Genomic DNA, 24,586 nt, shown 5'->3' on the forward strand with positions numbered 1-24,586 from the left:
CTAACCTAGCTCGCACCGGTTGTAGCTGACATGACCTCACCTCTACCAGCAAATATGGGTCCTAGAGAACCAAATCCGCCAATCACAACAGGAGGAGTTCACTTTGTTTGGGAGGGCACGAAAAGTGCCTAATAATCTGTCTGGGAGAGTCCTGAGATGATTTCATTCCATGGGGTTTTTTTTGTTTTGTTTTTAAATCACATTGTTCACCTATATTACACCCTGTGCACTTAACTACTGCAGCATTGTGTATTTCATTGTTTAAAAAAATGAAATTATTATGATTTTTACTTTGCAAAAAACTCCTGCCATTCATGTTTCGCAAGCAATTCGTCCAAACAGCATGATCAAACGATAGATGAAGAAATGTTAAAGGGGGCGAGTCCTCTGTGCCGCCATTGGTGGGATTTATTCCCCGAGTAAAACCTTACAGGTAATGGGCTTCGTGAGCTCTACTTTATTTTAACATTATACTTAAATACTTCTCCTCCAACGTCAAACATAACTTAATTTTAACTTGAATATGCACGTGTATTTAACTTTGATGGAATACAGTGTGACACTTATCCTGGAAGGTAAGTTCAAAGGGAAAAATGAGCAACCTAGCAAAGCTTCACTCGAGTGACGTATTCCAATGCTAAACAGAAAAGGGGCGGGTCCCTTGAGGTTATCCAATCAGAAAGTAGGCGGCAGTCCTCGACGGCGTGTCATTGGCTTAAAGTTTCTCTCTTAGGTTGTTCATATAAATAATAACATCTCGGCTAGCATGTGGCAAGCATACCAGAGAGGTAGCGCGTTTCCTCACTCAGTTAAAATTGTCCAAAGTTGTTTGTCCGCTCGACACTAAGGTAGAGGTAGAGGTCCGGGCAGGGAGAAGCAGCGGCAGTATGTCGGTCGATAGCGTGTTTAGGACCCGGTCCCTCGGTGTGGCAGCCGTAGGTCTTCCTGATCAATACGCCGATGGCAAAGCAGCGAAAGTGTGGCAGCTGTACATCGGAGACACGAAGAGCAGGACGCAGGAGTACAGGAGCTGGGTGGTGTCCCTGCTGAAGCAGCACGGGGTGCGGAGTGTGCTGGATGTAGCCTGCGGAACAGGGTAATGTCAGGTCAATTTAGCAGTTTCATAGTGACACGTCTGACAGGGGCTTCAGCTCTGCTTCATCAAAATCCACTTACAAATCGTTCAACTTAGTATGGATTTATAAATATGATCAAATAAAAAAAATATATAAGCAAAAACTTTAAGTTCTGAAATTTCCATAACAAAATCTTAAATACGGCTTTATCCAAGTATCTCGAGCACGCTTTTGTCAATGGTTAAACTGATTTAAATTGCATATGCCAAACAAAAACCTGAACTCACAATGATACAGCAGGTGAACAGCTGCTGATGACGTCATAAAACGTGCTGATTCAGACTGCATTATTGCTTTTCAGATTTGTGAAAAGGTGTGACTCTTGTGTGATTCACAGTGATTGTGCAGCTTCAGAACAGAGTTGTGTAGGCGTAGCTGATAGTGATGATGGTGTTTGCTTCTTTGCTGTTCTTGATAGATCTGTAGGTAAAAAAATAATGTGATTTCAGCTCACATAGGCCTTTTTGTACTTGTACCCATCTTTATAGCTGTTCAAGTGAGTTTGACGTTTGTGGAATTTCAACTCACTGACCCTTTTTAACTCGGGACAAAATCCGGATTAAGCCACAGAATAATGAATGAAAGTGCAGAGTTGCACCTGATCCTGAGCCACGTCCTGCCTCCTGCACTGGTCTGGACACAGCAGGTTTACACATGCTGGTTAAATGTGATTCAATTAGAGAGGCGTAATATGTCTGAGACACAAGCTTGTAGAAGCAAGTGTTGTCCATTTAAATTTCCTGTTTCTAAAGCAAACTAAACACAAGCGAACCTTAAACTTGCATTTAGTAGGTCAGTGGGTGATGAACTAGTGCTGGGTAGTCGAAAGGAGTTTTTTCTGGTTTCCTGCAGTCTTTTTTATCTCCCTTGATACATTGACTGTGCTTTCACACAGCAGCAAGGCCATTGCCTAAGCACAGACAAGCAGACCATAAATGTCACCTCAGCTGTTGTTTTTCTCATGGAGAATTTTCACTGGAGATGCACTATAACAATTTTATTATTTGATGTTTATTATAAATGTATCTTCTTTTTTCTTTGCTCATCACTTAGCACTCATTTCAGCTGCTAATCAACATTACAGAGCTTATAATGTTCATGTAAGAACTGCAGTCATTTCCATAATAACTCAGCTCCATATATCAGGCCGCATGGTTGTTTTCCTGCGGTTTGGAGCACCCCAGCACATTGATTCTGACCCGATACCCTAGTAGTGGTGCCCCTCCATAGTGCAGCAGCCTCGAAGTAAACATATTCCTCGTGGATCACGGTTACAAATAGCTATTTTTGGCAGTGTGTTTGTGATGCTTTCTAATTCTGAGAAGAAGCTTCAGGCTGTGAATCACTTTCAGCTGAACCTGTGAGAGTTTTTTAATTTAGGATTCCATAGGTTCTAGCAGGAAATCTTATGTATAACTGCAGAATGGATAGGCATACAGACAAATTAAAGGGGAACCATGAATCCCTGACTTATACCTCAAGGATTATACTGGATCTGTTAAGCTGAGGCCTTCACAGTCACCAGACTGAACACAGTTGAACCAAATGAAGGACCATCAGAGTCCTTTGAGACTTGTTGCCAAGATGAAATCTAAAAGATATGAATTTGCTTTTAGCCTAAGACTGTTTAATCCAAATCTGAAAACTGGCTGTTCTTTTTACGTAAGCTTTATTTGTTTTGTTGTTATATTATCTTGTAGTTACCCAGTAGATGTTAATGATTTCTGCATTATTGTCCATTGAATCCCTCCCCCCTGTTGCACTGAAACACGTCAGTATTGTTTATTATTAACTCATAAATTGCCGAGAAAACATTTTTGGAAGTCAGTCAGTAGCATCTATTCAGGCTGTGGTTTGGCCCACAATCACGTTTTCCTGTCAGGTTTTCAAAATAGGAGTAGCTTCTGGCTACTATACAAATCATCTCTCCTTACCTGTGACAAGGTTAGTATTCCTGTCTGTAGTGAGACGATAAGCTTATCAACCTACTACTAAACCACATGTAGTGCAGTCACAGCAAACACACACTCGCACTCAGACTTGATCAAACTGGTTTTTTAGGGGAAGATGACAGCAGGGATTACTTCTTCTTTTTTTTTTTTTTTTTCTAAATGACATCAGAAACAGCAGTATGCGACATTACGTGATGGCAGAGCTTCAGTTCATCCTAGGACAGGGGGAATGAATGAGAGAAAGAGGGGGAGAGAAAGAAAGAAAACCAAAGGGGAGAAGAGACGGTGAGAAGGGGGGGAAGAGAGAGAAAAAAAAAAAAAGAACTCCTGGGTCACCTGTATGGAGAAAAAAAACAAACAAACAAAAAAAACAAACAGAGGAGACAGCAAACAACAAAGAGCAACATAATAATAGAGAAAACAAAGCACCATCACAATAAACTAGCTAGTCATAGATATCAATATTTACTAAATAATAAACGATATTGTGCAGCACGCAAGATAGACAGCGCACAGTGTGCTTTGAGGTAGCAGCCAAGAAAGCTTTAGTCCGCGTCTGTGAATACCCATGTGTGCATACCTGTGTGGATCAGCATGCTTGCATTCCATTACTTCAAAATCAAAACACACCTACTGCATGATCCTCACAGGTCGGTTGTTGTTTTTAATGTATTCATGGATTTTGTTTTCTAGGATTGACTCCATTATGTTGGTGGAGGAGGGGTTTAATTTAGTGAGTGTGGATGCCAGCGACAAAATGCTCAAGTATGCACTGAAGGCGAGATGGGACAGGAGAAAAGAACCAGCTTTTGACCAGTGGGGTATGAAAATTAAAATATATTTATTGAATCAGTGAGTTCCACAGATTTAGATTCTATTTGTGCCAGTAATCAAATCATATTCGCCAAGCATTTTGTGACAGTCTCTTTGTGAGCCTCTCGTCCTCACGATTAGCTCAAAAGTCCACCATCTTGGACTACAGCTGGAGACGGCAGCCCTTGTTCTTCTCTGTGACCTCAGCAGAGCAGCACAAGCTGCAGGTTCTGATCCCCAAGTGGAACATAAGAGCAGAACAAGGACTACAGAGTCAAGCTGCAGTACAAGTTGAGCTGGAGCAGCTCCAGTCATGGGATGAGATCCTCTCCAGGGAAGCAGCTAAAGGATATTGAAGCCAATGAGCCAACTGGTAGTTAAAGCATAAGACAAGGGCCAAGGCGAGTTGCCAGGGAATTGTTAACTAGTAAATTGATCTCTCATATGAATCAATGGAAAATAACCTTAAGAAGAAGTGACACAAATGAAGCATTCGTCAGAGAATGTGCATCCTAGCATAAAGTTAACTTAATCAACAGAGCAACATCAGTACAAGTGATGGCAGGGTAAGCTTAAAGTTGAAAAGCTAAGCAATCAGTATGACATTTAGTCACGGACCTCCTTATAGTAATAAAACAAAGACTGTGTGGTGTTTGTTTTGCATTGGCCGTCATGCCTGGGTTGCTCCCAATAAAGCCCTGTGTGTGGGCAGCACTCAGAGTTGTTTCATTTGTCTTAAACTGTTGCAAAGTGCACATGTTTGTGGTGATATCTACATTTCCTCAGGTGACCTCATGTTCTGCTCTTTTCCTTCTTGTCTTCAGTGATTGAAGAGGCCAACTGGCTGACTTTATCAGAAGACATTCAGAAACCAGGAGATGGTTTTGATGCTGTCATCTGCCTCGGCAACTCATTTGCCCACTTACCAGACTTTAAAGGTACACAAATAATAAAAGTGTTGTTAATTTTATAGGTGAGCTTAAGGGCTTTTCCTCTGGGCCTGTCAAAACATCTCATTATGCCTGGACTTGGCAAACGTAGGCATTAGAGTTTAAAGGTATGACCTGTCTGGGTGCACCTCTGAACACACCCAGCGATGATGTTGCAGTGCCCTGGAGTGCTCTTTCACCTCACTGTAGCAGGGTGTAGAGGCATGGCAAGCCCATACAGGATCTGTCTCAAAGGATTTATCCCACAACCTTCGTCCCAGAGATTGTCAGAGATATTAGAAATATATTTGTGGAAGGGGAAAAAAAAGTGTCCAAATAATTTTTGCCTTGTCAGAATGATGATGTGACTCATTAAATTGCCATGTGATTACTCCTGCATCCATAACTCAAATCAAACATCTCCTTGAATCGATGCACACGCCTTTGCCTTCCAGTTTGTTACCATGTGTTTAGCTGCCAATTTGATCCCTTATTCATGCACTCAGTCGTGCTGTTGTTGCTGTTAGGGGACCAGAGTGACCAAAAGCTGGCCCTTCGAAACATCGCCAGTATGGTCAGACCAGGTGGGGTCCTCATCATTGACCACCGCAATTACGACTACATCCTGGAGACCGGGCGTGCTCCACAAGGCAAGAACATCTACTACAAGGTACCAAACATATACCAATATTGGATTTACTGCAGTGATTATTCTTTTTACAACATAATTGCATAACAGTGTAAATACAGCTTTTAAGAACTCATGGTGGAAACTACAGCCTTCAGGCTCACGACACCTGCTTAGTTTGGAAAGGTGAAATGCATCAGTTAACAGTTGGTGTACATTTTAGTCTGTTTTTCTTAACCCTTTCCAAAGTACTGCAGGCTTATGGCAATTGAACAGTTTCAGATATTTAAATTTAATTTCAAAATATTATTTTAAATTGAATATTATTTTAATTTGCTTGTATATGCTCCTATAGTTCGTGGAGAGAAAATCAGAATCAGCAAAAATCTGTTTCGACGGGTAAAATTTAGAAAGAAAAAAAAATGGACTCAGCCAAGAAAATTGGACCCGGTGCCCCTCTGCTTTTAATCCTTTGGTAAATCACTTCTGGGATTTCGCTCTAGAGACTGCTAAGAGAAGCTTAGGATTGTTATTTTTTGGTACGAACCCAAAGCACACAGCAACATATGAATGATTAACCTTGTGTTGTGGCTGCGCTGATCACAGACGTTCTGTCTGCTGCTGTTTGTTTTAGTCATTTATTCTCTTTTCAAGGATGACGGTATGTTTGATTGAACCTCTGAGAACAGATACACTGTTTAGTTTATTCAAGTTCAAAGAACTGGATCTATTTCTTACTCAGTGGTGTCTAGAGCCTGACCACTTTATCAATTGGCCAATATTAGCCTTTTGGTGATCTATCAGCCGTTAAATCCATCCTGTCATCCATTCGCTGGAGCCTATACAGCCCTTAAATTAAAATTTAAAAGGTAAAGAAAAAATTGGAGAGACACCCTCCAGCCATCTTACGAGTGTTGATATTGCATAATTTGTCCACCAGAGGACACTCTGCAACTTCCCTTTTGGCAACAGCAGCTTGGGCAGCACAGCTATCAGCTGATCTAAGAAGACTTGGGGATAAGATAAATGACTACATGTAATAAATATTAGAGAATCTGTTCATGCATCTGAATATCAGATTGTTAAATCTCCAAATATTGATTTAGCTCTTCCTACACTGGCTGAGCTCTTGTGGTGTCTAACTGCTTGTTTATTCTTGGAAATTATGGAGCATTTGGACCTGGAAATGGCTGATTACATCCTTCAACGGTGTAAAAGATGGACGTAGCTCCTGGACGTCACCTGTGAATTTCCCACTTTGAAGCCTTGAGACGAGCATTTTTGCCATTGGTGTCCTTTTGCTTTGAAATGTGCTTTGAAATATGCAAAATTCACTTAATTTTTAATAAAACTCAGTGATTAAAATTGAATTGATAGAATTGATCAGAAAGTAATTTACAGAGGTCAGACCTGAAATTTGTTTTCAGACTTTTTACAGGACCGGAAGTCATTTTGCAGCCACAGTTGGCGCTCCCCATTGGTCCTTCAAATGAGTGCAGGTTTAAGGCACTTCTGTGTTGGCTTCACTTTTCAGGGCCTGAAGCTACATCTGTCTTTTATACTTTGCTGAATGTGAATTAGTCATACAACGTGCAGTTATCTATTGGCTTTTTCTCAAATATCATCCTTATTTTATTGTCATACAGATCATAAGTTTTGGACTTCTCTCTCTGCCCAAAAAGAGAATCTGAAGTTTGAAGCCATTCTTCAGCCCTCAGTATGGATGGCACAAAGAAGCCCGTTTTTAATCTTAATTCTCTGCACAATCTGGTCTTTTATTGCTTTGCGAGTAGTAGTGGGACAGACAGTATTGTTTAAGAATGGTTTATTTACGCCATCCCTAGCAGCAGCTGGCTTTAAGACTTAAATCCCCACACGGAGCCTGACGGATATTGTGAGATTTTCACTAAAACTGGTGCAGGAGAAACAGAAGGAAATGTGTTTGGGTTTTCATATCATTTTGGCAAATGGGGCAAAAAATGGATGAAGTCAGGAATAATGAGTAAAAAGCCCTTTGGGAAGACGGGGAAACAACATGACTGAAAGTACACGTAGCCTCTAGTGTGCACATTAAGTGGACACTTCTGTATAGATTGCATGTATGATTTTTTTTATTTTTTTTTCTGTCTCATCCCCTTTTTTTAACCTTGTGTTCACATAATTCAGACAATCAGCCAGGCTTGCATTTGGAATGAGCTCAGATATGAGATGTGGAGAATACACAACAGCAGGTCGTGACTGTAGGGAGCCATATTTGATTCAAGATGTTTGCATTAAAAACAACGTCCATATTCTTTAATCCAGCCAAAGCAGGAAGTATCCAGCTGGAAGGCCTCAATATAAATACTACGTCAACAATTGCTAGTTGGCAAAAATCAGCTTCTGATGCCTTCGTAATCCCTGAGTTTGCTCTTGTGCTCCAACACTGAACCAACCAAATCTTTTTTTCCTTTCATCAGTCTCTTCTGTTCAGGCTGTGTTTGGACATCATAGAAGAAAATGAGGATAAATTGTGTGTGTGTGTGTGTGTGTGTGTGTGTGTGTGTGTGTGTTGCAGAGTGACCTAACTCAGGACATCACCACCTCAGTGTTGTGGGTCAACAGTAAGCCACATATGATCACTCTGGACTACACCATCCAAGTGCCACAGGCCACCCTCCAGAACCTGCCTGAAGTTAGGTGAGTCGGGCTCTGATGCTGCTGCAGAGCTGATAGGAGACTGAGCTCACACCTCATACATTATATCTTGATCCTTTTATGGGAGACCTATTCTAACTGGTAGATCTGGACAATACATTATACATTTGTCATTATAGCATCTACAATTTCATGTCTTGTATGCATTAAATGCAGCTTTTACTGTATCTCAAATCTTTAGGTTTACATTGCCTTGAATATTTTTGCTTTCCAGCCATAAACTGTAATGTTAATTCATTAATATGCTAAAAAAAAAAAAAAAAAAAAGTTGTCTTACATTCACTTTAGATGGTGTTTAAACGTCATCAGCAGGATTGTGGTTTTGCATTTTCTAATTAATTTTCCTCTTGATTTTGACTTTATTCTGAATTCAGTTTATTTTCAGTTCTTTGAAAATGTTTAGTTTTAGTTAGATTTTTATTAGTTTTAGTGTTATTATTGTTGTATGAAGGCTTATGTCAGAGGCAAGAAATAAGAAAATCAGTACATGAATAAAAGTGCATGACTTTTTGAAAGCAGTTTATTTACAGTCTTGAGACATCCATCACCAACTCATCAGGCAAACTAATCAAACGAACAGATACTAAAACTAAGGATATTTCCTCTATTTTTAAATTAAGTCATTTAGGCTTTAATTTTAATCAAAGATGTTTTTTATGTTTTGGTCAAATAAAATGTTTTCTTTTTTTTTTTCCCCCACATTTAGTCTTAGTTTAGGGTAACCTTGGTTACTGGTCATGCCGCCACATTAGACTATATATATATATATATATATATATATATATATATATATATATATATCTCACCATAGCAACAAAAGAGCACAATTTTTCACGTAGACCAGTGATTAATCCTAACCCTCATCGGGCTTTATAAACATCATTCATGATGTGTAAATTATTTTACACCCGAGGTCGCTGGGCTCCATCCTCAGACACAATAACAGCTGTTAAACTGCGCTGCATTCCTGAAATCAAGGACAAATGGTCTGCAGTAGTGTTATTGTTAAAACTAAACTTTGATACTTTTAAGTATCACAGTTGAAACTGAGCTGAATCTCATAAATACTACCAAACTTCAGTAACTCTGGTGTTTTGCTCTGTTTGTGTCCTCCAGTAAATTCCGTTTGTCCTACTACCCTCACTGCCTGGACAGCTTCAGAGGTCTGCTGAACGAGGCCTTCAACGGCAAACTGGAGCACGCCGTTTATGGAGATTTCAAGACTTACGTGCCGGGCCAGTCTCAGGCTCCATGCTACTTCATCCACGTCTGTAAGAAAAAGGCCTAAGAGGAATACCGGGAGCCACCTTGATACTGATGTGCACACAGTGCTTGCAGGAAGGAGGGAAAAACATCTCTGCTTAAAAAGTCCCAATATATTAGCTTTCTTTCAAAAATATCACAACACACTTTGTCACATGGATACTGAAAAAAAATGTTGCTTTAAAGCAGTTTTTGTTTTTTTTCCCAGTAGCTTTAAATTAAGAGTACATAAAAAATAAAAAAAAAACTTGTCTTTTAGGCATTTGAGCTGCCAAGACTCATTGGTTCTGCTAGTCGACACTGTTCATTCGTTTGACTTAAAACAGTTTGTTGTTTGAAAAGCTACATTTACATGTGTCGGACCAGTGTTTTGCCCATGTCTGGTAGTTTTCCTCCAATGTGCATTCATGCGTTCATCTCTTTGCACTGTAAAAAGAATAACCCTATTCAAATTAAAAAAAATGATGTCCAATTGTCACATCCAAAATATTTGGCTTCAGAGAATCCAAATTGAGTCACTTGATTTGACCTGATACTTTTATGTTGATATAAACAATATTACTAGACTTGACTGAAACTTTAAATTTTGCATTGATCCAAATTGATTTTTTTACATAGAACCATATTTTAATTATTGAACCAAGCTAATATATTGAAATTTAACCAACCTAATGTATTCACATCGAACCAAATTAACATGAACTAATATGTTTGTGTTGAAGCCAGGTAATTGATTTACATATATTCAAACTATATTTTTTACATTTCATTTTATTTCAGTTCAAAAATGCTCTGCATTTCCTATAAAAAACAAGACAGTTGGCCAACCAATTATTTCAAAATTATTTATTGTTCCAAACCATTTTAACTATAATCAATAGAGAGGATTAGTAATATACAGATTTAGTGCTACGGCAGAAATGATTAGAGAAATGTTTGTTTTATAAAACCTGCAACCTTTTGAAAACCAGTATAAAACCTGCAACCTGTCTAAAACTGGCATAAAACCATTATAAAAACTCTTTTTAAACCAATTTGCAAGTACTCAAAAATGTTTATATGTGCACTGTGCCTGTACAATGTAAAAAAAAATCTACACATGTATCAATGAAATCAACTTAAATCTCCCTTTCAAATGGGTGTTCTTATAATTTTTGAATGTAGAATACCACTGCAGGCCAACCAAGAAAATAACCAAGCACACATGCACATGCATGTGCACATACACATCCACACATGCATGCAAACACACTACTGTGCAGTGTTAAGTTCACAATTAAGTTTGCGAATCTTAGAGGTCATCTTGTTAAAGTCAAGCTCCATCATAATCTTTTGAAGAGCCTCAAAGGTGAACCTGAATCCTCGTGGATATTCCATATTAAGAGCATAACAGAGTCCAAAGACCATTGCCACTCCAGCTGCCACAGAAGGCAACTCATTCAGGACTTCCACACCATCAATGATTATCCCGATGTCTCGACGCTGATGTAGGAAGCTTGAGTTGTCCCTGAAGATGAAGAGTGCCATGGTGGTTACTCTGCAGCTCTTCCTCAGCTTCATCTTTCTGGGATATCTTGAGGTAAAATATGGAACAAAATGTACAAGTGAAGAACTGAAGTCTGGCACACCTGATAAATCTTTGACCATAATAAACTACTATTTTGATAGTTGTTTGGTCACAGACTATTAGAACAATTATTTGACTAATCAGATTGTGAATTGCATAATCATTAAATTAAATCAATGGTGGAAAATTTTCATAAATGTTCCACAAAGCCCAAGAAAAAAAAGAAAACAATACAGAACCCTAAGATATTAACTTGATGAGTTTATTAATCGTTGCTGTCCTACAGTAATCATTGCATTTAATAGCAGAGTTGTCAAATTTACATCAAGAGACTGCATCTCATGTAGAGACAGAACAGATATGGACATACCATGTATTCTTTTATCAAGTCCTCAACACATCAGCAAGGTGAATGAGAGGATAATGATGGAGGGTCTAGATTATTATGAAATGTTTAAAAAGGATGTGCAGTGTAAATGCAAAATGATACCTGTTCAGATTAAATGAAAATGTATGCTTCAGCCATGGAATGGATGGAGCGATCTGTGGTTCTGAAAGCATACAGAAAAAAAAGAATAATGTTACTTCTCTATAAAACACATAACATAGAAAAACCAAGAAATACGTAACATGACATACACATCCTTATAAAAAGCTAGTACTATAATTTGATTTAGGTTTACCAAACAGTCTACAGACCAGCCATTAGCAACTAAGTTTGGCATAGGGTCAATTTAATGCTGTTAAAATTAAAATTTCTTCAGAAAATGCACATTTTTCCGAGCCGCGCCTGAAAGTCAATTGAAGGAATTAGTCTTATGTCATTGATCTTATATGCTGGCGTGTTATTTCTGTCTCTAAATCATGCACATTAATAATTATCTTTTGCGCTCGGTGTACACACACATAACACACAGATATTTATATGAAGAGAGACAGAGACAAACGTGCGCGCACAAACACAAGCTTGTGTCTAGAAACCGCGCGCTCACCAGAAAAATTCAAACGAAGCGGAGCACGGAGTTATACTATGAATGTTATGAACTATGAACTTATGCTAGCTAGCTGTATCCACCACCGATGCATCGTGGTAACGCTAGCTAGTTAGTATACTGGTAAAAAACGGCTTTTTGCCTAACTTGCATTCCTGACTGTGATGGTCGGTTTCTGGTAACCAGTTCTAACGTCGCGCCGGATAGCTAGCTAGCTTGTAGCTAGCAGCTACAATCATGCAAAAATTAGGGGTGGCTGTCGACCCAGCTTAAATGGGGTTATTTTCTGCAATTTTGGCAATACAAATTATAAAAGCTTTTGTAACACACTTGGCTTTACTTACGTTTATTTTCAGATGAAATTAATCAAAGATGTGACACGATGTTTCCAGCAGCCATGCAGAATAAAAATGGGTCCCGGTCTATTTCTGGTAGGCGTGTTCAAGTGCAAATCACTTTGACTCAAATTAAAGATATTATCTGTTCAACATGAAAAGAAATATATGTTTTGAGAGAAATCAAAAACTTTGCGTTGTGTCCTTTGTACAGATATTTAGTTTCATCCAAATCAAAAGTGGTATTTTAAAATGCAAAAAGAAAGGGTTTCACAATCAAATCAATGATTTTATTCTGTTTTGAATGGCACTTATTAGATTGAATGAATGACTGCATGTTAGACTTTTTTCAGTGTGGGCTGCTCTCTACATCCCGCCTCTTTGAACACATTTCAAAATGGTGCTGTACATTTGTGGTACTCCTGCTTTTTGTTGCCAAAAACGTACAAAGATGTATTCTTAGATGAGTGTATTTTGTAAGTTTACCACTTTGGTCTTAAAAAAAACATCTGTGGCTTTGATTACGGTGGCCTGATTTTTTAAAATGTATTTTCAACCTGGAAAGAAAATGCAGCCATTTTGGCCTTTTGCCTTTGACAGGCACAGATTGAAGATTTGAATTCAGGTAAACCCAAGAGAACGACTAGTAATAACTGTGAATCACCTCGACTTATACAGGAAAACCTCACCTGCCTGTTAGATCAGATTTCCTCTTCTTTAAAGGGTCGTGTTGAAAACACGCAGTTCTTTGAATCTTTGGGCTGAAGGAGGGACAATACTCGGTGTATAAATGCTCAATCAACAATCATTTATTTCCATACAATTCAACAGTCAGAGCATTACAACGTCCGGACGGGAGAGATGCTACCAGAGGGTCAGGCACATGTCTCAAAATGGTGACGGGTTGCTCAGCTTTTTATAGTCTCTAGTGGCCCCCAGCTAGTCGTAAAAGCCAAAACATCACATTTTTTCTCTGTTACAGCGCCTAAGTTATGACCTCGGCAGTTGTTTCTCTGCTTTCTGTAAGGTGGGGGTGTGGAATGTGGTCTATCTATCTCCCCTGTCTTTAGACACAGAGTCTCCTGCTTACAACCTTCTCTTCATGATTCAACAATTAAGCATGTCAAGAAAACAGTGTAACACATTCCCAGCAGATCAAGGATGCACCTTTATCTAATGAACTAATATGTGAATATGTTCTGTTAACTCAAAAGTATAATGAGAACTAAACTACATACAGATCACACACTCTATTTTAAAGGGTATAATATGATCTACAACAATATCATAATTCAACTATTTTGATTACATCTATAAGGTAACATATAATAACAGAATAATATCACAGTCGTTACAGTAAAGCCTCTCCTACCTGAACAGACTTTGCTGTAGAAATGTAAGTTTTGTGATCGGCTTTTAGACAGAAAGCCTTTAAATTTTGTGGAAACTGCCACTAATGAACATGAAGCAGGCCAGTACTGAGCATCAGCAAACGTGAAACGACAATAAAAACTGGAGCCCCGACTAATTGAACCACGTCATCAAACAGAAAGATGACATTAAGGTAATAAGATTATTACTGAATGCCTAACCTGCTTATCAACCAAAGATATTTAAGAATATTAAACTGTTATCTCATGTAGACTAAGAAAACTCTGCACAGTAGATAATCTTCCATCATGTTTTCCACCATTAATTTACACTGCTGTATTATCCAGGTGTAAATATTTTTTTTCTGTATTTTTGCAAACTCAGTAGGGCCATTTTCACTTGAATGCGAAAGGAGTTCGACCACAGTGAAGTGAAATATTCTCACATCTCTGCCTGAGTGCTTTGTGATATTGTGCTAGTGCTTCCTGTAGGACAAAATGTACGGTATGCAAAGTTCATGATTAGTTTAAAAGCAACATTAGATGTTAAGGTGTTAAACATTTTATAAAATTCATTTCCTGCATGATTATCGAAATCTTTTGCCATAAAATAAAAATATTTGAAATAAGCACTGCTGTTTGTGTACACAATATTTTTTAGGACAATGCTAAAAGTTTGATGTTTGCTAGTGTAACATGTAACACAAGTATGAAGTGAAGGCTGCCGGGGATGTCATTAGCTTTGCAAATAATTAGCATGAACTGGTTCTTTGAACAGAATCTACCTTTGAGCGTGCGAGTTTGATGAAAATGTAGTTCATAGCTGCTAATTAATGGTCAGTAAGTGATGGCTAATATGAACGGTTACTGAAGTCCAGTAGGCTGAAACATTAGCATGATTGTTTTCAGAAAAAACTAATTTGTCAACTCTTAAGTTTTGTGTGAGCGCAGCTTTTTGTCTTCCCTTTTTAAAATAAATAAATAAATAAAAAATCCTTGGGTATTCAAGACTGGAGCTAAATTAAATGTAGGTATTGAAGGAAACGGTTTCCAAGGCCTAATCCGTGGATCGACTTCCTTTGAGGCGTGGACGTCTATCAGCAGAGAATGTACCTTCACCTATCAGCAGAGAATGTCCCTTAGTCTGTAACACAGTCAAATATATTCTCAAGTAATATTCAAGCATGCCATTCAGCGTGTTAGTACGAGCTCGGGAGCAGCTTGGGAGAACAAGAAAACAGAGACTGCTTCAGATTGTCTTCCCAAATTGACTCAACTTTATTCACAAGTACAACAGTTTATATAGAGGGTAAAATTCATGAGACAGCAGATTTATCAGTTTAAACCAGTACAGACCAAGATAAGGCAGCGTCTTCCTGCCCTTGGGTGAAGAAGCATCCTTTGTGTAGTGTATCAGTTCAGCTACAATTGTGATTATCTCAGCGACATATTTTCAAGGCACAAAACAAAGAGTTCTTTCATTAGTGAAATCTGAAACAAACCATTTGGCCTTCAACAGGCGTCTAAAAGATTAAGAAACTAATGTAGCTGAGGGAGTGATCTCTGTGGTATTTCAACCTTGTACCAGCCTGTGATTCTCACACATCAATTCTTGGGTCAAAGAGAAAAATAACTAAAACAAAGGGGCCTTATTGAATGACAGAGTTTTCCTGCATAATGTCACTATAAAACAATATCCAGTAAATGCTACCATGGTACTAAAATACCTAACAGTTCCCCTCTTTTATTATTTTTAAAAATAATAACTCAAATAGAAAGGAAAAATCACAAATGTAATAACATAATATAAAAAGCAAATCATAAAATGTAATAGTTCACAACCTAATGTTCAATATACACATCAGGAACATCATTGGTAACATCTGGCACATCCTCAGGATCAATTTGTGCTAATTGCAAATACATTGAAGTAGCTGTACTAGTAGCTATATGGGTTATCATTGAAAATGTGGCTTGCAGAAATGTGAACAGGGTTGCACTTTACAATACGAAATAGTAAATAAAAATCCTAAGGTTAATGCAGTAGATATGATTAATAACCTAAATATATAAAAAAGACAGTTCTTTAGTCGTCTTCTGGCCTGGTCCCAGGTTCGAGAGACACCGTATAAGCGTCGTGTGATGACAATGGGCATTTCATTTTCTCCATTATCAGGATGAAACGAGTCTATCTTTATCAGGTTAGACATTGTGTGGTACTCTAGGCTTTCTGTTCCTGCTGGATGTTCGAGTACCTTGTTGTTGTTCTTTCAGGCGTTGTGTGTTAATCAGTGATTGTGTGTGTGTAGGTGGATTGGATCCGGGCATTGGCTCGCCTGAGTCGTCATCTACTTGATCCGACGCCTTAGGTGGTTTGGTGGGGCTGGTCTTAACCCTGCTGGCATGAATCCACTGAGGTTGTCCATCTGTTAGGATGCTGGTTCTCGTCACTGCAAGTACAGTCTGGGGGCTGGAACACGCGGCCTCCCCGAGTGCCCTTGGTTTTAGCGACTTTACCAACACCGCATCTCCTGGTTTCCACGGATGGGTTGGATCTATGGAAGGGAGAGGCTGAGAGAGACAAACTTTCTGATAGTTATTATTCAGTGTTTCTACCAGGTTATGAACATAGTCAGACAATGCAGTGTCTATGTCCCCTTCCAATAGCGGTGCCCCTCTGGAGGCTGACCATGGTGTTGGAAACGGTCTTCCCATGATTATTTCAAATGGAGATAATTTGGTTGCTGCGGATGGAGTCATTCTAATCTCGCAGAGGATTTGAGGAAGTAGTTTGATCCAGGTCATTCCTGTTTCTATCATTGCTTTAGTCAGGCGATTTTTTATGGTCCTATTCATTCTTTCTACAACTCCTGAACTCTGAGGATGGTATGGCACATGATATTTCCAGTCTATTGCTAGAGTTTTAGCACACTTTTGAATTACTTCTGATGTAAATGAAGGTCCTCTATCACTGTTAATTTGGTGAGGTATTCCAAATCTGGGTATTATTTCATTGCACAACTTTTGACAGACTACTTCTGTAGTTTCTTTTGATGTTGGGTAAGCTTCTACCCATTTACTAAATTGGTCCACTATTACCAGTAAGTACTTGATGCTTCCTTGTGCTGGCATGTGTGTAAAATCAATTTGTAATGTATGAAATGGGAAATCTGGTTGTGGTAAATGCTGATGTTTTGCTTTTGAGCTACCTACATTAGTTCGTGCACATGTTAGACAGGTTGCTAATATGCGTTTTACTGCGTGTGATGTTTTCTCGATTACAAATCTTGATTTTATTGCTCCTATTACCCCTCTTTGTCCGACATGACTCACACCGTGAAAATGGCGGACAAGGATTGGCAGTAGTGAAGATGGGAGGGCAATCAAACCCTCAAGATTTTTGTATAAGCCGTCTCTGTTATCTAAGGTACAATCATTATTTTCCCAGTAAGTGTAATCTAAGGCAGAGGCCTGCTCCTGTATGAATTTTAGGTCAACATTTGCTTCTAAATAGTCTGGGAGTGTGACAAGTGGCAGCTGTAAAGGCAAAGATAATACTTCCTTTCTGGGTGGTTGCTGTGAGGCAGCAGCTGCTTTCGCGGTTACGTCTGCAAGAGCATTTCCCACTGCTTCGTCTGTGTCAGCCGTGCTGTGCCCCTTCGTTTTAACAACTGCAATTGCCGATGGCAGCTGTATAGCCTGCAAAAGTCTTTGAACAAGGTCAGAATTAGCGATCGATTTTCCATCAGCAGATCTAAATCCTTTTTGTCTCCACAATGTGCCAAAGTCATGCACCACACCGAATGCATAACGGCTATCAGTGTAAATTGTTACCCGCTTATCCACATGGAGCTCACAGGCGCGTATTAAAGCCATGAGCTCTGCTTTTTGTGCTGAGTGAAATGGTAATGAGTGAGCCTCTAGTATGATGTCAGGCAATGTCACCACCAAATAGCCACAAAGAAATAAGTTGTCATTTGGTTTTGAACAGGACCCGTCCACATAAACAATGACTGAGTCTGGGATTGGTGTCTGTTCTAAGTCTGGGCGTGGTGCTGTGGATTCCTGTATACGTGTCATACAATCATGAACGTCAGGGTCGTCTGAACCATCCTGTCGGTCAGAGGAACACAGCATACGAATGAGTAAGTGTGCTGGCGAATTGGGTGTGCTGCTTGCTTTTATAGTGAGATTTGCTGTTGAAGTCAGTGTAGCTTCATAACCTGAGCGACGTTGTGCGGTCATGTGTTGTGTAGTTATGTTTGCTAGAATGGTCGTGACCTGGTGATTGGTGTGTAGAATAGTGTCATGTGAGAGTGTGAGCTTCTCGCAGTCCCTTATCATGATAGAGCAAGCTGCTACTGCTCTCAGGCAGGCCGGCATCCCCTGAACTACTGCTGGCAGGACCTTTGAGTAGAAAGCTACTGGACGGTAGCCACAGCCATGCTCTTGGGCCAATACACCTGCACAGGTTGTGCCGTTCTCTGTGACGTACAGGTGGAACGGTAAGTGGTAGTCAGGCAGACCCAAACAAGGGGCGGAGGTCAGCGCTCCCTGTAATGCATTGAAAGAGGCAGTCATTTCTGTGGACCACAGTATTCGAGGAGGCTTGTCTTTTTTGCAGCATTCACGCAGAATGTGGTCATGAAAAGAACAGTCTGGTATCCACTGTCTGCAATAGTTCACCATGCCTAGGAAAGACAGCATTTCCTTCTGTGTAGTGGGCTTAGGGACAGAGGTCACAGCTTTGACCCTGTCTGCAGTCATGGAACGTTGTCCGTGAGACAGTGTAAATCCCAAATATTGAACAGAAGTCTGACAGTACTGCATTTTCTTTGCTGATGCTTTGTGGCCAGTCTGTTGGAGGTGCTGGAGTAGCATGTGTGTAGCAGTTTGACATAGTTTTTCACTTTCAGCACAGAGGAGGAGATCATCTACATACTGGATCAGAGTACAGCCCTCTGGAGGAATGAAGCCGTCCAGGGTAGCACGTACCACCATTGAGAAAGCCGCAGGGCTGTCTACCATGCCTTGGGGTAAGCGAGTCCATGTGTACTGCTTATCTCTATGTGTAAAAGCAAATATCGGCTGTGTGTCCTCATGCACAGGTACTGAGAAAAAGGCGGAGCACAAATCCACCACAGTAAAATGTGTAGCTGTTGCTGGAATACCTGTCAGTATGCTGGGAACATCTGGGACAAGAGGAGGTAGAGGCATAATGACTGCATTAATTTGCCTTAAGTCTTGTGTGAAACGCCATACGCCAGGTTTGTTAGGCTTTGGCACAGGATTGACAGGAGTGTTATATGGAGATACTGTGGGCTTTATTACTCCAGCTGTCAATAAATCTCCTATGATGATGTCTAAGGCTGCGGCTTTTTCAGCGGAAATGGGATATTGCTTGACATATACCGGCTTGTTGTTTTTCAGCTGAGCATGATAAGGTGTACAGTCAATAAATCCTACATCATTCTCACCTCTTGACCATAATGTCATGTTTTGATATTCAGCTGGCAATGTGACAGCAGAGATAGTACAGTGTATGGGGTAGGTTAGATCTATGTGTCGACATGGTGCAGTAATGTCATAGCCTATGTCTGAGTTATGTGACAAAACCACTGTTCGGCCTTCACTGGTGTGTGCAGTTATCATGTTGTTGAACAGTGTGAGAGAAACAAATATGTGGCTTCCAGGCATGGGGTTACCTGGTAACGATGTTTGCACATGTTTTTGACACAGAGTGTGACGTGGGATACCAGTCAGATGGATATTGAGTTCATTCTCCGCTGAGGCGTCCAGCTGACACAGAGGCTGTTCCTTCTCCATGGTGTCGGTGCATAGGGCAGAGAAAACATAGCTGTTATCAGTATCTGCAAACATTTCACCCTTTGTGTTAAATGAAATACACAAGTTCATTTTTGCCATTAAATCTCTGCCTAATAGATTCACAGGCGAGTTTGGAATAATTATGAATGGATGATATGTAATTTCGTCTGGTTTTGGGCCCCAGCGTGTCTTTAGAGAATGAGTTTTGGGGCATTGCACTAGAGTTCCGTTTATTCCCATGGTGTTGATGCACACAGAGGAAACAGGCCCACTATAGAATTTTCCAGACAGTGAACTTTTAGTGGCTCCACTGTCAACTAAAAAGGAATAAATCTTTTCACCTATTTCTATATCTAACATGGGCAAGCTTTCTGTGTTACGGGACAATTGCAAATGCAGCATCGTGTGTAGTGCTTCACACTGTCCCTCATCTTCACCTGGGCCTCCCTATTGTCGGTCCAGTCTTTCGTTATCATATGGGTGGGGATTAAAATGTGGATTATAAGGTTGCTCCCTAAGTGCAAAGGGGCCATTATTTTGATGTGATTCCTGTCTGCGTTGCCAGTTACCTTGTCTGTAAGAGCTCTGCTGACGCCTAGTGGCAGGAGCTGGTCCTGTGTTTTGTGGTTGAGACCTACGTGCTGCTGATTTGCATTCCCTCCTCCAGTGTCCTATTTTTCCACAGTAAAAACATACGTCTCCACTCCTATCTCTCCTTCTGAAATCTCCCTGCTGCGCTTGTTGAGGGGGCGGGGCCCCTGCATACATCATTTTTTCACTTTCCTCTGAGCCTTCAACATCAAAATTCAACATCATCTTAACACTTTTAGCCTTCGTGCTGTTGGGGAAAAGAGCTGCACCAGCTTTTGTTTTGACAAGTGTGATAAAGTTCTTTATTTTCATGTCATAGAGATTATCAGTGGCAGTCAGCTTCAATAGTTGTGAACATTCTGGATGAATATTGTTTAAGAATGTTGTTATGAAAATCTGATCATTTCCTCCTTCAGGCATGCATGCCTCATTAGTCCAGCAGTGTGTGAAACGTTTCATAAAAACTAGAATGGATTCATCTGGCTTTTGCTTACACATGGTTACTGCATTTAAATCAATTTTATCTCTAGACATTGTGAGCAGAAATTTCTTTAGATTTTGAAAAAAGGCTGTGATTTTGTCATCGTTTATCCACAAAAACGAGGTGGTGTTGGCTGCTTGGTCATTTTTAGGGTCTAGTTCCTCTACTTCTTCAATAAGCTGAGATTCAGTCACACCTGGAATTCGTTGACATAATATATATCTATAGTCAGGCCCACCCAAGTGGTGGTATCTGGTACTTCTCTGTAATGCAGAAACAAAGGCTGTAGGATTTTTTAGAGGATCGGGAAGTTCTTTAATGGTTGCTGCTAACTCTGAAATTTTAGGGGGTTGAATGCAACACATGTCCCCTATTATCATGAACGGAAGGGAGGTGCTGACGTCATTAAATTGTGATCCCTGCTTTTCTTTATAACGGGTGTTTTTGTGGGGGCCCTCTTGAGTTTTTTCCTCTTTTTTCTGCTTTAAGTAGTTCCTTATTAAATTTCTGGTGTTAGTTATTGCTTTTGGCACAGTTAAACCATTCGCTACTCTAGTGTGGCGCTGAACATGATTATCTATGACGGAAACGGCTTCCTGCAGTTCAGCTTCCGTACGTTCAGTTAAAGGATCTTTCATGATTTCCTCACACTCTGTCATTAACTGTTTTGTTTGCTTTTTATGTTCCTGTAACTCTCTTTCTCGTTCAGTGTATTCTCGTTCCTGTCTTTGATCTAGGTTAAACCAGTCATCTTCTTCTGATTTAGGTGTCATTTCAGTGCCTTCCTCACTCTTTTGGGATTCTGCTGTTATATCAGGATATACGCGCTGATGACGTGCAGCCGCCGCAGCAGCTATTAATTCTGTTTTTTCATCATAAGGCGGCGGAGCCGTAGGTTGAACGGATGGGCATATAAGGCTAGTTTTTTCTGCAGTGGATTTACTACACTCTAAGAAATGACACACTGATGTTGGTAGCATTATGTAAATGCTTCATGTTAAAACTAATGCCACCAATTGATTTTTAACTTTAAACACAAGTATGTTGTTTTGAATTTAATTAACAACATAATATTTCAATACAACAAAATGCAGTAAATTAAATCCAACGTAAAAAGTTCATTTAAAATGAAGAGCACTTTAATTTAAAGAGGATTGTCCTAATAGGCTCTCCGTACTTCTGAGTTTGCACATGTGCAGTGTGGAAGTTTGATCATCCGCCATTTTCAACTGAGACTTGCATATGCTTAGCATCCTGGATAGAATCCATCGCCATCTGAGGATTATTTGGTAAGTACAACAATTTAAGGATGACAAATTTGATTAATGTATACTAACTGATACACATCTGACACTTTCGGGAATACTTTTGCATTTTTTTTTAAACAAATGATGCCTGGCAAATTTTTTAACACTCTAGCTTGTATATCTCTCTCACATGTTAGAAGTATGAAAACATTTAACAAATATTGTTGAACCTGCTTCGGTGTAATTTTCCTAAATCTTTTGCAATTCTTGTTAAGATGAGACTTGCCTACTAAGACCGACAGTTTTAAAATTACTCCCAACATCTACCGCACCTGCTCCCTGACATCAGTAATGACCACTGGGAGCGCCAGCGATCCTGTAGTTTGAAGAATGAAATGAATGTGTAGTGTATTTTAGAAATGTGCATCAATTAAGTTGCTACATTGTTTGAAAGAATTCGACTCCATGTTGATTTCTGGTTTAGTGTCAGAAATCTTCACTGAAGAAGCTTCACTTTTCTTTCCAAGCTCCTTAGACTACGATGACCTGGATGACTGTGAACCTTCACAGACTTATTGTTATCCACAAAATGTCATGATAGGATTTTAAGTCCATATTGCCCAGTTCTAATCTTCTATTTAATTTTAATATTTTTAGGGGCACAATTATTAAATATATTGTTGAACAATCTAGAATTGATTAAAGCAAAAATGAAAGCTTTCACGTAATGTCAAAATTGAAAAGCTTCAATTTTTGGGTTCATATATTTGTTAATCTGACACAGAGGAGTCAGTGCCTTACCAATCATGAACCTCACTGCACATCACTGATGTGAGTTATGAAACATTGCTTAATCATCTGCTATGTGTTAATATTTTTGACTTTGTTTTGTAAAGAGGTTGAAAGGAACCAAAATAGGAAACTTCTCTCATATTGAGTTCTTATCTCCACCAGAATCCCAGCGTTGATGTTCGACGGGAATGCATTCTGAAAGCTGTCTGTGTCTACTTAAATGAAAAGCCAGATGACCTGTTCAAGGAATTCTTGGTAAGTTAAAAAAGGAAAATGATCAGTTATTTTCCTTTTTTAAATTTGGGATTGGAAATGGAAGGTGGACTTACTTGTCCATATGTATATGTACGCAATTAACTTATCTTTTTTTAATTTTTATTTAAAGGATGTGGATCTTGGTGCAAGCAGAGAAACGGAGCAGCTGACTTTGGGAGTCTATGTTGTCAGACATGAGAGCAAACTCTGCAGATACACCTGAGGACATTGGTGTCATCATAGAAGGATGCACTGTGCTGCAAGCTCTTAGTGATGTGGCAAAGGGTTGTGCCCTCCTGCTTGGACTAATCTATAGTCTAAATCTGAGCTACCCAAAGCACCTGAAATACACATTTGAATTTCTTCAGAAGGTGCTGATGGAGTTGGATGGGAACAACCTATCCATGAAGGTGCAGGTTCTGAAAAACAAACTGCTTGAGTGAAACAGCCTGCAGTGAACTATAGAGGACACTGAACTTTAAGGTTCTCGAACCCTTCTCCTTGCACTTCATAAACTGTTCAGTTTGAATTGCCACAAGAACTTCTGCAAGGCCTTTCACTTTTCTGCGTTCTTTGTTCTTGAACCTTTACCAACATCCAACTACACTGAAAAAGACTGCTCCTAACTTTGGACTTCAGTTTAAGTTTTGAAGCAAAGGTTATTTTTCTAAATATGGACAAAAATGACACAAAAGTAATTTCTACCTGCTGTTTGCAGGGCTGTATTGTGGGCTTTTCATTGTAGCCCAATCAAGTTTAAATTAAGTCATGTTAATGTTAAAAATGTTGGAATCACAAGTTTCCAGTTTTAATCATTTCAGTTTAACATGACATTCTGTATCTTGTCTTCCTGCACCTAAAATGCACTTGAATATATGTAAAGATTGTTTGGGGAAAAAGATCTAGAAGCATTTGAATTGCTCAAAGTGTGCTTCAACAAGTTTTACACAAAGTGTTATTAAAGTTAGGTTAACTGAATAAACTTGTGTTCGATTTATTTAATTTACAAACTTAAATAGAGTAAGTTGCAATTCTGTTAAAGTGATTTAATCCTATAGTTTCAGTAGAGCGTGTTTTGGGTGAGTAGATTTATCAGATTTACTTAAAATTTGTTGTTCAAATTAAATATATCATACATTTTATATTTCACTAACCCAGTTGTGTGGAACCGGTTGACATAACTGGGTGGAGTAAATACAACATGTATAATCAGGTAATTGCTGGAACATGAATACCTAAACTAAATATATCAATTCCTTCAATAGCTAGTAAGACATTTCACTAAAAACGAAATAAATAAATAAATAACCAGCTCAAGTGAAACTTGCATCATCAAAGTCATCTGACAGGTCTTTTTGAGACCATAAATGTCTCCTTTCATGTGAAAATAAAATACAAGTACACACAATGATTCTGTGTGTTGTAGACACTTTCAGTAATAAGTTAAAATAATTGCCTTATGTATGAATTTCTCAGTCGGTCATTTAGTTGTTGAGGAATTTAAGCCCACTCTCGTTTACAGCTGCTTCAGCTCACTGAGGTTTGCAGGGATTTATTTACACACATCTCTCTTAAGTTTAAACACAGCACTTGGAACAGGTAAAGTCTGGACTTTGATGACTGGGCCATTGCAATACTTTGATTCTTTTTTTCTTCTTCCGTTGTACATTTGCCCAATTTAGCCAAACATTAGCTGTTTGGAGATGTCCCCA

General features: G+C 39.3%; 2 protein-coding genes and 1 long non-coding RNA gene across 3 annotated transcripts; 2 read left to right on the forward strand and 1 right to left on the reverse strand.

Annotated features, from left to right (window-relative positions):
* Positions 1–724: 724 nt before the first annotated feature.
* On the forward strand, positions 725–14,311 carry gnmt (glycine N-methyltransferase). Its single transcript, XM_082516614.1, has 6 exons — positions 725–1,096; positions 3,782–3,909; positions 4,726–4,839; positions 5,358–5,500; positions 8,016–8,137; positions 9,272–14,311. The coding sequence occupies exons 1-6, from the start codon at positions 888–890 to the stop codon at positions 9,441–9,443; spliced, it is 888 nt and encodes a 295-aa protein (XP_082372740.1). The 5' UTR covers positions 725–887; the 3' UTR covers positions 9,444–14,311.
* Positions 14,312–16,017: 1,706 nt separating this feature from the next.
* On the reverse strand, positions 16,018–21,518 carry LOC309695749 (uncharacterized protein). The gene is made up of 2 exons (XM_082516615.1): positions 17,540–21,518; positions 16,018–17,391 (listed from the first exon to the last, which is right to left on the reverse strand). Exons 1-2 carry the CDS (start codon positions 19,908–19,910, stop codon positions 17,285–17,287), a joined length of 2,478 nt encoding a protein of 825 aa, XP_082372741.1. The 5' UTR covers positions 19,911–21,518; the 3' UTR covers positions 16,018–17,284.
* Positions 21,519–21,654: 136 nt separating this feature from the next.
* LOC309695750 lies at positions 21,655–24,084 on the forward strand. Its single transcript, XR_014273217.1, has 3 exons — positions 21,655–21,869; positions 22,782–22,874; positions 23,005–24,084. It is a non-coding gene; the product is annotated as an uncharacterized lncRNA (long non-coding RNA).
* Positions 24,085–24,586: the final 502 nt, after the last annotated feature.

This window comes from Aulonocara stuartgranti, assembly GCF_965226115.1.
Source record: "Aulonocara stuartgranti genome assembly, chromosome: 19".
Lineage (NCBI taxonomy): Eukaryota > Metazoa > Chordata > Actinopteri > Cichliformes > Cichlidae > Aulonocara > Aulonocara stuartgranti.

Bases quoted from the DNA above. Each gene is read 5' to 3' on its own strand.
- gnmt (XM_082516614.1), top strand. From the start codon at position 888: ATGTCGGTCGATAGCGTGTTTAGGACCCGGTCCCTCGGTGTGGCAGCC. The intron at 3,910-4,725 runs GTATGAAAATTA...TCTTGTCTTCAG, and splicing joins ACCAGCTTTTGACCAGTGGG to TGATTGAAGAGGCCAACTGG. The intron at 4,840-5,357 runs GTACACAAATAA...TGTTGCTGTTAG, and splicing joins CCACTTACCAGACTTTAAAG to GGGACCAGAGTGACCAAAAG.
- LOC309695749 (XM_082516615.1), bottom strand. From the start codon at position 19,910: ATGCTGCATTTGCAATTGTCCCGTAACACAGAAAGCTTGCCCATGTTA. The intron at 17,392-17,539 runs GTGAGCTCCATG...CCTTGTTCAAAG, and splicing joins CATGGCTTTAATACGCGCCT to ACTTTTGCAGGCTATACAGC.